The sequence below is a fragment of the Microcaecilia unicolor genome, chromosome 8, assembly GCF_901765095.1.
Source record: "Microcaecilia unicolor chromosome 8, aMicUni1.1, whole genome shotgun sequence".
NCBI classification, from domain to species: domain Eukaryota; kingdom Metazoa; phylum Chordata; class Amphibia; order Gymnophiona; family Siphonopidae; genus Microcaecilia; species Microcaecilia unicolor.
In genome coordinates this window covers 53,611,384-53,626,967 of record NC_044038.1, presented here as the reverse complement: position 1 = coordinate 53,626,967, position 15,584 = coordinate 53,611,384, and the positions used below count along the sequence as shown (strand labels likewise).

The 15,584-nt window shown below is 44.4% G+C and overlaps 1 protein-coding gene across 1 annotated transcript in view; it reads right to left on the bottom strand.

The window, feature by feature from the left end:
• IFT140 (intraflagellar transport 140) overlaps positions 1 to 15,584 on the bottom strand; it is a 681,938-nt gene that overhangs the window by 595,451 nt on the left and 70,903 nt on the right. Inside the window, exon 4 of the mRNA XM_030212528.1 lies at positions 12,799 to 12,920. Within this exon, the coding sequence (XP_030068388.1) occupies positions 12,799 to 12,920 (122 nt within the window). The remainder of the gene's footprint in view (positions 1 to 12,798; positions 12,921 to 15,584) is intronic.

Sequence of the window (15,584 nt, the reverse complement as noted above, 5' to 3'; positions counted from 1 at the left end):
AAATTCCTTGACAAAATCAAGGACTGCTTTATTGAGCAGCTGGTACAGGAGCAGACAGAAGGAAAAATTCTAGACCTAGACCTTAGTGGAGCGCACAATCTGGTGCAAGAGGTAATGGTGCTGGGGCCGCTTGATAACAGTGATTATAATATGATCAAATTTGATATTAGCTTTGAAGTATAAACAAGAAATCCAATACATTAGCGTTTCACTTTAAAAAAAGGAGACTATGATAAAATGAGAAGAATGGTGAAAATAAAAATTAGATGAGCGGCTTCGAAGGTCAAAAATTTACATCAGGCGTGGATGCTGTTCAAAAACACCATCCTGGAAGCCCAGGCCAAATATATTCCGCGTACTAAAAAAGGAGGACATAAGCACCGCCATGCTGGGAAAAGACCAAAGGTCCATCAAGCCCAGCACTCTGTCTCCGACAGCGGCCAATCCAGGCCCCAAGAATCTGTCAAAAAACCCAAAATTTAATAACGATCAATGGACTTTTCCTTCAGGAATCTGTCCAGACCTCCTTTGAACTCAGCAAGGCCAGCTGCCGTTACTACCATCTCCGGCAATGAGTTCCAGATTCTCTATGCACTGAGTAAAGAAAAACTTTCTCCAATTTGTTTTAAACCTACCACATTCTAAATTTCATCTTGTGTCCCCTGGTTCTATTATTGTTAGAACGTGTAAACAAATGCTTCACATCTGTCCGCTGTACCCCACTCATTATTTTGTAAACCTCTATCATATTACCCCTCAGCTGCCTTTTCTCCAGGCTAAAGAGTCCTAGCCGTCTTAACCTCTCCTCATAGGGTAGTCGTCCCATCCCTTTTATCATTTTTGTCGCCCTTCTCTGCACCTTCTCCAATTCCTTTATATTTTTTTTGAGATGAGGAGACCAGAACTGAACACAATAATCCAGGTGCGGTCGCACTATGGAGCGATATACTGGCATTATAACATCCTCATGCTTGTTTTCCATCCCTTTTCTAATAATACTCATAAGTACATAAGTATATAAGTAATGCCATACTGGGAAAAGACCAAGGGTCCATCGAGCCCAGCATCCTGTACACGACAGCGGCCAATCCAGGCCAAGGGCACCTGGCAAGCTTCCGAAACGTAAAAACATTCTATACATGTTATTCCTGGAATTGTGGATTTTTCCCAAGTCCATTTAGTAGCGGTTTATGGACTTGTCCTTTAGGAAATTGTCCAACCCCTTTTTAAACTCTGCTAAGCTAACCGCCTTCACCACTTTCTCCGGCAACGAATTCCAGAGTTTAATTATACGTTGGGTGAAGAAATATTTTCTCCGATTTGTTTTAAATTTACTACACTGTAGTTTCATCGCATGCCCCCTAGTCCTAGTATTTTTGGAAAGCGTGAACAGACGCTTCACATTAGAGAGTTGCACGGGGACAGAAATCTTACCCATCCCCGCCCGTCCCTGCTGGAATCTTACCCGTCCCCACCCATCCCCACTGGAATCTTACCCATCCCCACCCATCCCCGCAAAAATTTAAACCATCCCAACCCATCCCCACCCGTCCCCACAAGAATTTAACCCATCCCCACCCATCCCCGTAAGAATTTAACCCATCCCCACCCATCCCCGTAAGAATTTAATAGTACATAAAAGAAAGTTCCAGTCAGCTCCCTCAGTCTCTCTCTGGATTTGAGCCACAGCACTGTAGGCAAGGAAGGAACGGAAGTTGGAACTTGGAACACTCTGGTGCGCACATGTAAGATTTGTCTCTGATTCACTGGCAGTGTGTGCTGAGAGGTCGCCACATGCACGCGCCAGTAGGTCAGGTGACATCTGATTCTCGTGCCTGTGTCAGAGCTGAGGTCTGTGCACCAGCCTGGGAGCAAAGAGGATTAATAGTAACATAGTAAGTGACAGCAAATAGACCTGAACGGTCCATCCACTCTGCCCAATAGTCACACTCATGATCAATTCATCATTAAATCAACGAGTGTGATATTATATACTTGATTATGGTCTTTCTTTCGTGTTTCTGGAACAAAGACCACAGAAGTCTATCTGGCCCCAACCTTATGTTCCAACTGCTGGAGTTGCCATCGAAGCCCACTCCAGCCTATTCATGTTCTCATTTGTGGGACACAGACCATAAAAGTCTGTCCAGCACTGTCTTCATGTTCCAGCCACTGAAGTTGCTGTCTAAGCCCTTTCCAGCCCATCCTACACCAGATTGCCATGTATGAGACACAGACCATACAAGTCTGCCAGGTATCAGCTCTAGTTCATCACAGCCAGAGTCGCCATCTAAGTGTCACTTGAAATATCCACACACATGCAGCCATTTAAGGTTAGCACGCCTTTTTGAATTCCGTCATCATTTGTGACTCTACCACCTCCTTAATGGAAGACTTTCCACATTTATGCTAGTAAAGCAAGGAAGAAGAGGAGGAGGAGGAGGAGACAGCACTCAAATAAATTGGTATTCGGTAGATGAGAGGCTGGTGCAGGTGCAGCTTACACTTCCACGGGAAGCCCACAGAACTGGTTCCATCCCCGCGGGAACCCCGCAGGAACTGCCTCCGTCCCCACGGGAACCCCGCAGAACAGCTTCCATCCCCGCGGGAACCCCGCAGGAACTGCCTCCGTCCCCGCGGGAATCCCGCGGGTTCCGCGGGATTCCCGCGGGGACGGAAGCCGTGCAGCTCTCTACTTCACATCCACCTGTTCCACTCCACTCATTATTTTATATAACTCTATCATGTCTCCCCTCAGCCGTCTCTTCTTCAAGCTGAATAGCCCTAGCCTCCTTAATCTTTCTTCATAGGGAAGTCGTACCATCCCCGCTATCATTTTAGTCGCCCTTTGCTGCACCTTTTCCAATTCTACTATATATTTCTTAAGATGCGGTGACCAGAATTGAACACAATACTCAAGGTGCGGTCGCACCATGGAGCGATACAACGGCATTATAACATCCTCACACCTGTTTTCCATACCTTTCCTAATAATACCCAACATTCTATTCGCTTTCCTAGTCGCAGCAGCACACTGAGCAGAAGGTTTCAGCGTATTATCGACGACGACACCCAGATCCCTTTCTTGGTCTGTAACTCCTAACGTGGAACCTTGCATGACGTAGCTATAATTTGGGTTCTTTTTTCCCCACATGCATCAACCTTGCACTTGCTCATATTAAATGTCATCTGCCATTTAGCCGCCCAGTCTCCCAGTCTCGTAAGGTCCTCTTGTAATTTTTCACAATCCTGTCGCGATTTAACAACTTTGAATAACTTTGTGTCATCAGCAAATTTAATTACCTCGCTAGTTCCTCCCATCTCTAAATCATTTATAAATATATTAAAAAGCAGCGGTCCTAGCACAGACCCCTGAGGAACCCCACTAACTACCCTTTTCCATTGTGAATACTGACCATTTAACCCCACTCTCTGTTTCCTATCTTTCAACCAGTTTTTAATCCACAATAGGACATTTCCTCCTATCCCATGACCCTCCAATTTCCTCTGTAGCCTTTCATGAGGTACCTTGTCAAACGCCTTTTGAAAATCCAGATACACAATATCAACCGGTTCCCCTTTGTCCACATGTTTGTTTACTCCTTCAAAGAATTGAAGTAAATTGGTCAGGCAAGATTTCCCCACACAAAAGCCGTGCTGACTTGGCCTCAGTAATCCATGTCCTTGGATGTGCTCTGTAATTTTGTTTTTAATAATAGCCTCTACCATTTTCCCTGGCACTGACGTCAGACTCACCGATCTGTTTGCCTTCTTAGCCGCCGTAGCACATTGAGCTGAAGATTTCAACGTCTTATCCACGATGACTCCCAGATCCCTTTCTTGGTCCGTAATTCCTAAAGCGGAACCTTGCATAACATAGCTGTAATTCGGGTTCCTCCTTCCCAAATGCATCACTTTGCACTTGTCAACATTGAACTTCATCTGCCATTTTGATGCCCAATCCCCTAGTCTCATGAGGTCTTCTTGTAATCTTTCACACTCCTCCTGCGACGAGACGGAACACCAAACATCTGGTATGGTTAAAAACTGAGGTAAAGGAAGCTATTAGAGCTAAAAGAAAATCCTTCAGAAAATGGAAGAAGGAACCGACAGAAAAATAATAAGAAACAGCATAAGGAATGTCAAGTCAAATGCAAAACGCTGATAAGGAAGGCAAAGAGGGACTTTGAAAAAAAAGATTGCATTGGAGGCAAAAACATAGTAAAAAAAAATGTTTTAGGTATATTAAAAGCAGGAAGCCAGCAACAGAATCGGCTGGACTGCTAGATGACCGAGGGGTAAAAGGGGCAATCACAGCGGAGAGATTAAATGAATTCTTTGCTTCAGTCTTCACTGAGTAGGCTTTGGGAGAGATACCGGTGCCAGAAATGGTATTCAAAGCTAATGAGTCAGAGAAACTGAATGAAATCTCTACAGACCTAGAGGATGTAATGGGGCAATTTGACAAACTGAAGAGAAGCAAGTCTCCTGGACCGGATGGTATTCATCCCAGAGTACTGATAGAACTGAAAAATGAACTTGTGGAACTATTGTTAGTAATATGTAATTTATCCTTAATATCGAGCATGGTATCGAGAAAGTTACAATGCCTTTGTATCGCTTCATGGTGCGACCACACCTGAATATTGTGTACAATTCTGGTCGCCGCAAAAAGATATAGTGGAATTAGAAAAAGTGCAGAGAAGGGCAATGAAAATGATAAAGGGAATGGGATGACTTTCCTATGAGGAAAGGCTAAAGCAGCTGGGGCTCTTCAGCTTGGAGAAAAGACAGTTGAGGGGAGATATGATAGAGGTCTATAAAATAATGAGTGGAATGGAACTGTTAGACGTGAAGTGTCTGTTTACTCTTTCCAAAAATACTAGGACTAAGGGGCATGCGATGAAGTTACAAAGTAGTAAATTTAAAATGAATCGGAGAACATTTTTCTTCACACAACGTGTAATTCAACTCTGGAATTCGTTGCCAGAGAATGTGGTAAAAGCAGTTGGCTTAGCAGAGTTTTTAAAAGGTTTTGACGCTTCCTAAAGGAAAAGTCCATAGACCATTATTAAATTGGACTTGGGGAAAATATTTCTGGTATAAGCAGTATAAAATGTTTTGTACTTTTTTGGGATCTTGCCAGGTTATTTGTGACCTGGATTGGCCACTGTTGGAAACAGGATGCTGGCCTTGATGGACCTTTGGTCTGTCCCAGTATGGCAATACTTTTTTTTTTTTTTTGTTACATTTGTACCCCACGCTTTCCCACTCATGGCAGGCTCAATGCGGCTTACATGGGCAATGGAGGGTTGAGTGACTTGCCCAGAGTCACAAGGAGCTGCCTGTGCCTGAAGTGGGAATTGAACTCAGTTCCTCAGTTCCCCAGGACCAAAGTCCACCACCCTAACCAATACTTATATACTTATGGCCTTGCTTATCCAAACAGTGCACACTGTATCTTCTCTTATTTGTCCATACTTCAAATATTGACTGTATTGTAAAATGATTGTTGTACATTTTTTATTACCTACTTAATCTGAATTGTTAGCTACATAGAACTTGAGTATAACATGGTATGTGGGGTATAAATGTCAACTCCAAGGGGAGGTGGGAGAGTTTGTGAGAATATAAGACCTGCTGTCCTCAGACAATACCTGCTACAGGTAAGTATCTTCGCTTTCTCCGAGGACAAGCAGGCAATACTCACAATTGGGGTATCCCCAGCATCCAGGCTCACCAAAACAACAAACATTGGTAACTTGAGCCTTGCAACGGTGAGGACAGAACTCAGTTTAACCTGAACTATATACAAACTCAGTGAGAGTGCACCCTGAAACAGAATAAAATGGGCCTAAAGGGGTGGAGTTGGATTCTAGACCCCCAAACAGATTCTGTAACAATGTCTGGCCGAACCAACTATCAAGTTGGGTATCCTGATCAAGGCAGTAATGAGATGTGAATGTGTGGACTGAAGACCACTTAGCAGTCTTGCAAATTTCTTCAATGGAGGCTGACCTCAAGTGGGCTATCAATGCAGTCATGGCTCTGACATTGTGAGCCTTCACATGACCCACTACGGTCAGCCCAGCCTGGATTAAGTGAAGGAAATGCAATCTGCCAACCAATTAGAGATTGTGAATTTCCTGATTGTGACACCCATCCTGCTGGGATCAAAAGAAACAAAAAGCTGGCCAGAACTATCTGCAAGGCATGGAGGGGCATAATCGAACAGCGAGGGCCAGCTCCATGGCCGGACATCTCTGGGGCCGGCTCCGCAAATGGGCGGAGCCCACCGTATTTTCGAAAAAGATGGCCGGCCATCTTTTTTTCCCCCGATAATACGGTTGGGGCCGGGCAAATCTTGACATAAATGTTGAGATCGTCGGGTTTGAGATAGCCGGCATTGGTTTTTGCTGATAATGGAAACCGAGGCCGGCCGTCTCAAAACCGGCCAAATCCAAGGCATTTGGTCATGGGAGGAGCCAGCATTTGTAGTGCATTGGTCCCACTAACAAAAAAGCCCTTCCCTTACCGATCTGGAAAGGAATAGGCATGCATGAAAGAAACTGCATGCAAATGAGCTGCTCACTATTAGCTCATTCGCACACAATTTCCTTCCTAAGGAGGGGAAGCGACAGCAATTGAGGATGTCCTTCCCTGCAATGGCAGTTGAGGACGTCCAAAATGTTTCTGTGAGAAGGTCAGCCATGCCTTTGCTATGCCTCTGACACCCTTTTTATTTATTTATTTGGATTTTGGATCACAAGTAGCAGCAGTAGGATTTGAACCGGCCACCTCTGGATTGCAAGACCAGTGCTCTAACCACTAGGCCACTCTGCCATTCCTCCACTCTACTCCACTCTGTTGAAATTTGGCCATCCCTGTGGGGGGGCAGTTGAGGACGTCCAAAATGTTTGAAAGAAGGACGTCCACGGCTTCGTTACGCCTCCGCTGACACACATATACCTCCCCCCCACCAGGGACCTGCATACTGCCCCCCCCCCCCATAGGGATAGCCAAATTTCAACAGAGTGGCGTAGAGTGGAGGAGTAGCAGAGTGGCCTAGTGGTTAGAGCACTGGTCTTGCAATCTAGAGGTGGCCGGTTCAAATCTCACTACTGCTACTTGTGATCCAAAATCCAAATAAATAAATAAAAATGGTGTCAGAGGCATAGCAAAGGCATGGCTGTCCTTCTCACAGAAACACTTTGGACGTCCTCAACTGCCGTTGCAGGCAGAGGAATAGCAAAGGACATATTCTTTAAAAAAAAAAAAAGACAAAAGTTTTTTAAGTTGTTTTTTTCGGGGTGGGAGTTGGTTAGTGACCACTGAAGAAGTCACGGGAGGTCATCCCAGATTCCCTCCAGTGGTCATCTGGTCAGTTCGGGCACCTGTTTGATGCTTGGTCGTGAAAAAAATGGACCAAGTAAAGTCGGCCAAATGCTCATCAGGGCCGCCCTTCTTTTTTCCATTATCAGCAGAGGGCTGCTATCTCTTAACCACGCCCCCGTCCCGCCTTCACTAGCTGCCGACATGCCCCCTTGAACTTTCGCCGTCCCCATGACAGAAAGCAGTTGAAGTCGGCCAAAATCGGCTTTCGATTATGCCGATTTGGCCGGCATTGGGAAAAGGGCGGCCATCTCCCGATTTGTGTCGGAAGATGGCCGCCCTTCTCTTTCAAAAATAAGCAGGATAGTCTTTCCCATGTAATAGGCCAATGCTCCCTTGCAGTCCAAGGTGTGCAAGGCGCTGTCACCAGGATGTGTATTAGATCAGGGAAAGAATGTTGGAAAGAAAAATGACTGGCTCAGATGGAACTCCCAACACAACCTTTGGCAGGAACTTAGGGTGCGTGCGGAGGACTACTCTGTTGTCATGAAACTCTACAAGCTGAAGTAACAGCTGCTAAGAAAATGACTTTCCAGGTCAAGTACTTCAGATGTCAGGAATTCAGTGGTTCTAAAGGTGCTTTCATCAGCTGGGTGAGAATGATGTTTGACAGGGGGCTTTGACAAAAGCAAATCTCTCATGAAGCAAACAACTATGCTGTCAAGATGACCCTACTGCCTAAATTGCTTTATTTATTCATGGTATTGCCTATAACTATCCCAAAATCACTTTTTCGATCCATCACAAAAAAGTTTTGCTTTTATTTGGCTATGCTCTGCTGGTGCCAGTCAAAAGCTCATCCCCTGCTTTGACTGCGGCGTGGCAGGGATCTTATGTGAACACTGTTGATGGGAATGAGCGCACTGGGGCTGAGCCTGGGCAGGCTGCAAAGAGTAGGCAGTGTACCTACGCTTCTGAGAGTAGTAGGCACTACTTGACTTGCCAAAAAACCTCCTAGATAAGGAGGCAGATGCAGAAGGCGCCCAGCAGGAGAAAGAACAGATGGTATCAGTCTGTGCATTGCTTTGTGCAGAGATCCTGGATGTCACATCCAAAGTGTCATATACACCCCTGGCCAAGAATTTATGACACCTTCTGCTGCTTGGCCATCTTGCGCAGTAACTCGGCCTACTCCTACGGAAGAGAGTCCACTAAGTCTAGCATCGTGCGCACCAAGACCCACAAGTAGAAGCTCATGAATAGCTGGTATGACTGAATGCATGACGTAAGCATAGAGGCCTGGCACATTTTTCTCCCAAAAGAGTCCAAGGTCCTAACTTCTCTGCCTGAGGGCGCCAAAGCATAGTCTCTAGAACTCCTGGCTCTTTTGAAGATGGATTCCACCACCATTGAATGATGAGGCAACTGGGGCTTATCAAATCTATGTGTGCTGTACATCCAGTACATAGTGTCAATCTTCTCGGGCACTACCGCGTCCGAGAGAGGGGACTCCCAATTTCAAAACAAGAACTTTCTGGAGTACCTCGTGGAGAGGGATAGTCACATCCTCTGTAGGAGGAGGCTCATAGTCCAGGATATCGAGCATCAAGGCCTTGGACTCGTCCTCCAACCCTAAAAAAAATGGAATGGCCTCAGCCATTTCCATGACAAAAGATGGAAAAGAAAGGCTCCCTGGAGGGGATTTTCTTCTTTCAAATGATGGGAAGGGTTTAGAGGGCATGCCACAGGACTCATCCTCCAAAAAGTACTTTGGATCCTCCTCCGCTCCCATGAGCGCTCCTCATCGATGTCAGTCAAAACCGCCTCATGGGAAGACTGAGTGAGCCTGGCTTGAGCTAGAGGAACCACGTCCTTGAGAAGGTTGTTGAGGAGTCGGCTCCTGCCTTGACTCCAGCAAAGCTTCCTCCAACGATGTTGAGAGAGTGCCGGCTTGGGTGGCAATTGACACTGGGGACACATGTGACACCAGCTTCGGAGGCCGCACCGCAAGCTGAGGGCCAAGCGGAACTACAATGGAGGCAGGGTAGGCACAAGCACACACGATGCTGATGCACACTGTTGCAAGAGTCTATTCAGCAGCTCGGGAAGCAAGGCCTGAATGAGCTCATCGAGGGCCGACACCAGGAAAAGCTTGGGTGCCAACTCAGAACTGGCAGAGTTGAGATAGGAGCTGGGTCCTGGCTGCTGGGAGATCAACACATTGGCACCTCCTGAATGGAGGGGGAGCGGCCCTCTGGTGCAGAGGCTTCTCGGGTGCTGAATCCCTCAACATCCCAGAGCTCTTGGCACTGTGCGTAAAAAGATCAATGCTGATGCTTCTTAGCCTTCGCCCGAAGCTCAACATTGAGGCTCCTTGGTGCCGACAAGGATGAATTTGAGTCCTCACGTCACCTTGGGGTTGGATCCGATGCTGGATGGTCCTGGAGGCACTGCACAGCAGTCAGCATTGAGACAGATGGAGAACCATTTGATGCACCACTGCTCCCAGTATCTACAGGTCTAGCAGCAGCTATACATACCGACGCTCCTGATGCCGGTGCAGTACTCAAAGTCAATCTAATGACCTCGATGCCAATGCCAACACCAAGGAATTGGACCTGGCTCCAAAAATCCTCTCCTGTTGAGGACACAGTTATTAGGGCTATGGCCAGGCCTGAAACACTGAAGACACCAAGAATGGGTCAACACTCACATCGTCCATGTGAAAAAATAACCGCTCCCTAAATTTAATAACCAGTTGCACCACATTTAGCAGCAATAATTGCAACCAAACATTTCCCCTAACTTGATATCAGTTTTTCACAACGCTGTTAAGGAATCTTAGTCCACTCTTCTTTGCAGAACTGCTTTAATTCCGAAACAATCATAGGTGTTTGTGCATTATCTGCTCGTTTCAGAACCTGCCACAGCATCTCTATTAGGTTTAAGACAGGACTTTGACTAGACCAATTCAAAACTTTAATTTTGTTTCTCTTCAGACATTCAAATACAGACTTGCCTTTATGTTTTAGATCATTGTCTTGATGCATAACTCAATTACGCTTCAGCTCACAGACAGATGACCAGTCTCCTTGCAGCTAGGGCTCTTCAGCTTGGAGAAAAGCTGGGCTTGATGAGTTGTTTATGGGCCCTTGGAATAATTTTGGCAGGCTAGCCACTTTTGGGAACATTCACAACTTTCAAGTCTTCTCCATTTGGAAATAATAGCTGTCTCTGTGGTTTCATAGAGTCCCAAAGCTTTAGAAATGGCTTAATTAACCTTTCCAGACCAATATATTTCAACAACTTTTTTCTTCATCTCTTTTGGAATTTATTTTGATTATGGCATAGAGTTCTTGTAGAAACTTTGTGCTGACTACTTCACTGTCATGGTAAGGTTCAATATACAGTGAAGTTTAGAATCAATGGAGCTGGCCACAATCAAGACCGGCTATGTTCAATCAGCTGAATGTAATTATCAATTAAATTAAGTCAACTATTGTAACACTAAATGTATATTTTCTATTACATCTCCACTATTCATGATGTATTGTAAGCCACATTGAGCCTGCAAAGAGGTGGGAAAATGTGGGATACAAATGCAATAAATAAATAAACAAACTGAGCAGCTAAGGGGGCATGAGTGTTATCGGTGTTGGATAACTTTATTTCTTAAATAAATTAAGTAATCATTTAAAAACTGTGTAATGTGTTTACTCAGGTTCCAACACAGTAAATGACAGCAGATAAAGTCCATCCTGTCTGCCCAACAGTCACATTCATTATCAAGTCAAGATTAAACCAACAATTAATGTGAAATAAAATACTTGATCATTGTCTCTCTTTGGCATTTCTGGGACACAGACCATAAAAGACCACCCAACCATGTCCTTAGATTTCAACTACTGAAGTTGCCGTCAAAGCCCACTCCAGCCTATCCTAATCTGTCTTGTCATTTGCAGGACACAGATCGTAAAAGTGTCCTCACGTTCCAAATTACTGGCGTTTCCATCAAAAACCTCTCCATTCCATCCTACATCAGATTGCCATATACGGGGACCCAGACAAGACAAGCTTATCCAGCACTAACCTTAGTTCTTCACAGCCGGAATCACCATCTAAGCGCCACTCAACATACAAACACACATGCAACCATTTAAGTTTTGTTTTTTATACCATTCATTTTCTAATTAGAGATCCCCTGTGTTCATTCCATGCCTTTTGAATGCCGTCACCATTTCTTTTCTACACCACTTCCCTTGGGAGGACATTTCAGGCAACAACCAGCCTACAGGAGGCAAGCCAGCTAAATGCCATGATTGGCACTGAACCTGGATATTCAGAGCCAAGCCATTTCTGGTGACTGACATTGAATATCTGATTTTGGCCAGCTTAAAAACTTAAACAGCCAAGTTAATATTCAGAGCTGGCTAGTTAAGTTTATAGCGGCCAAAGATAAGACTGCTATTTAGGCAGTCGATTTGGCTGCTAAACTTAGCTGGTGAAGCGCTGAATATTCACACCTAATCATATCATGTGATATAGCCAATTAGCCACTATGCACTAATATTCAGCTATCTTGCACTGAATGTTAGCACTTAGCTGGCTAGGTGCTATTTAGTCAGCCAGGAGCCATTCCTGGCTGGTTAAATAGTGCTGAGTATCGGTCAGTTTGTGTTTAAAGATCAGAAAACATTCAGTATGACTTATATGCATAACAGGGAAAATCAGGAGGGGGTAAAACAACTTTCACTTCACTGTATAGCAGCAGTTCCCAAACTATGCGACGCGGCAAACTCTCAGGGGTGCCGCAGCACATCACTCCCTACTTTCCCTCCCACAGGTCTGGCATCTGCTGCTTCTTCCCCCTCCACTGCTGCAGTGCTGGCAGCTTACATTTTTGGGCCACCCATGATTCACACAGGCACTGCGGGGACTTCCCTCTGTCACGTTCGGCCCTCACAACAGGAAGTTGCATCAGAGGGCTGGATGCAGCAGAATGGGAATGCCCCGGAGTGCCTGAGTGAATCACGGACAACCCGAAAAATGTAAGCTGCAAGCACTGCAGCAAAGGAAGGAGAAGGAAGTGGCAGTGATCCTGGACCTGCAGGAAGGAAAGCAGCAAGTGATGCTGGATTTAGGGAAGGCAGAGGCGTGCTGGTTTGAGGGGATGGGGCTGCAGGGAGGCAGAGGCATGCTAGTGTGAGAGGAGGGGGCTGCAGGGAGGCAGAGGCATGCTGGTGTGAGAGGAGGGGGCTGCAGGGAGGCAGGGTGCCGTGAACCAAAAAAGTTTGGGAAACCCTGCTGTATAGAAAATATGAAAATCCACTATATAGTAGCAAATTAAAGCTTATGGCACCAGAACCCAGCAATAGTCTCATTGAGCTGGAAGCCCAAAAGGAGCACATTGAAACTACCAGGTCAAAAAAAGGATAAGAAATTGAGTTAAATTAATGAAGTACTTACTCGCTAGGAGAAAGTGGTTTGAAGATGCAATGTGACAGTCGTTTTCCATACTCATGTTTCAACAGAGGAGAGCCTTGCACTCGACCTCGCTGGTCTAGCTTCCATAACACCAGGACACCAAGCTGAAAAATAGTTCTTGTAAGGATGCTTAGCAAATCAGTAGTGATACAATTACTGATCCAGAGCTCAATGTCGTTTAATATGTGTATACCCATAGACAGAAAGGGGTGTAAGAATGCCACAAGAAATCAACTGGAAGTTTCAGGGTGAAAATAGTCCCCTCCCAAAATCATTGCAGGGTGTGAGGACGGGGCGAGCAGAAGTCCCCTTCCCTCCCAGAAATCAATGGAATGGGGGAAGGTCTTTCTCTAGATCCTCTTCCTCACCTTTGGGCATACCAAAAGCAGCAATAAGAACTTGCACAAGTTCAGTACAGGACTGATGAACCGATGTACAGTCACAGACCCTGAAATCCCTGACTCTTGCATGTATTTTCATAGTAAAAAAATACGAGTGCAGAGGAGAGGACTGGGTGCCAAAGGGCCTGAAAGTGGACTGGTCCTGAATTGAGCTTTGTGCAAGTTGTTACCATTACTGCTACTATAGTATAAAAAAAAAGAATTTTAAAAAGTAACAGAAGGTCCAGATGCCAACATAAGCAACTACTGCTAGTGCAAAGTTACTATGTTGCCTTTACCTAAATGCTGCAGTTGAAAGATTCATTAGGATTTTAAAGTTCTATTTATTGGAATTATTTTTGAATGACCTACTTTTCTATGACTATAAGAAATAGGGGTTTTGTTTGTCAAGGATTTTTGTGATTTTGAGCACAGTGAGGGTATTATACACTCATAAAATTTGAGTCCTAGGATGTTACAGCACAGTGGCGATTAATGTATGCTAAAACAGTTTCAGTTATACGTTGCTTATATAGCACTTCAAGCATTTGAGTGCTCATCACGCTGTTAACTGGGGACTCTTTTACAGAAAGTTTATATTAAGGTGCATTGTGGTTATTTTACTCCCTTGGATTGTATCTTATTTAGTACAGAGAGCTTTGGTTTACTGATGTTTAGTTTCTCTCTAGATGAAACTTGAGTATTGTGGGCACATAAAAATTTGCATGGATCATCCAATCTGCCCATCAAGGTGGCCAGAATTGAATCTGTAACTCTGCACAGGTTCCACTTCTTCATGATTAAATACTAGTATACTTTATCTCTGTCTCTTCCTGCCAATTTTGAAAGCCAGGCTGTAAAGGTCTGCCTGGCATTGGTCTTACTCCCAGCCTCTGAAGCTGCCATCAAAATTCACTCCAGTTCTGAAGTAATTTAAATTTTGCTTTAACTAAATTCCATCCTTTTCTACACAGTGAATCTCTACGTTTATCCCATGCAGTCTTGAATTCCATCACCATCTGTGTCTTCACAACCTCCCACAGGAGGACATTCCAAGCATCCATCACCCTTTCTGTGAAAAAGTATTTCTTGAAATTGCCCCTAAGTCTCCCATCCTGTAACCTCAACTCAAACTTTAGTTCTACCACTTCCCTGTCTCTAAAAAAGATTAGTTTGTATACAAATACTTTTTATTTAAACGTCTATATCATTCCCTCACCCCTCCTTTCCTCTAGGGTACTCATATTCAAGTCTTCGAGTCTCTTCTCAAATGTATTTTGGCACAAGCCCCATATCATTTTTGTCGCCTTCCTCTGAAGTACCGCATGTCTTTTGATGTCCTTAGCAAGACAAGGCCTCCAAAATTGAACACAATATTCCAAACAGGACCTCACCAATGACTTGTACAAAGGTATTAACACCTCCTTTCTTTTACTGGACATGCTTCTCTTTCTATTCAGCTTAGCATCCGTCTGGCTAAAGCCAAATAGGACTAGATTCTATAAATTACACCTAAAAAGAAAAAAAAATTAGTGCTGAAAAAAATAGCACTTAGCATTATTCTACAAATCACATTTAAAGTTAGGCGTGGTTTAAAGAATAGCGCTTAGAGCCAGAAACCACAACTACATTTAGGTGCGACCATTTACACCACTGAAAACGTGGTGAAAATCCCCACATGTAAATTAGGCGTGAATCTTCCTAATTCTTAACATACATACATTTTAGGAATGCCTCCGACTCGCCCATGCTCCTATGGTCACTCCCCTTTTCAGATCTGTGCACTAGAATTTGCATGCCCCTCTTTATAGAATATGCCTAAAAGGATGTGCGCATAAATTCTAATTCTTGCCAATTAGTGCTAATTGCTTGTTATTGCCCAATTATCAGCATTGATTGGCTCATTCAATTAAGTTGAGGTTGCAAATTGGACGCACATCCAAATTTGCACGTGCAACTCAAAGTGATATATATAGAATCCAGGGGATAGCATCACAGTGTCGGAGGAGCTTAAGACAGTCAAACCTCTCCCAGTCTGAGCTTCTCAGCCTCTCACCCCCTAGCAAATACAACTCTTTTGGATTTCTACACCCCATTTGCATCACTCTACACTTCTTTGCATTAAATTTTAACTGCTAAACATTAGACCATTCTTCTAATCTTTTTAGAAATGTTAAGTAGTAGTAGTAGTTTAGATCACTTCTTATGTTGTCCACTCTCTCCAGGGTGTCCATTCTGTTGCAAATCTTCATGTTGTCCCTAAAAGCCAAAGTTTCCCTTCTAACCCTTTGGCAATGTCATTCACAAATAAGTTGAATAGAATTGACTCCAATACTGATCCTTGGAGCACTCCGCTACTCACCTACCTTTGCGCTAAATGAATTCCAT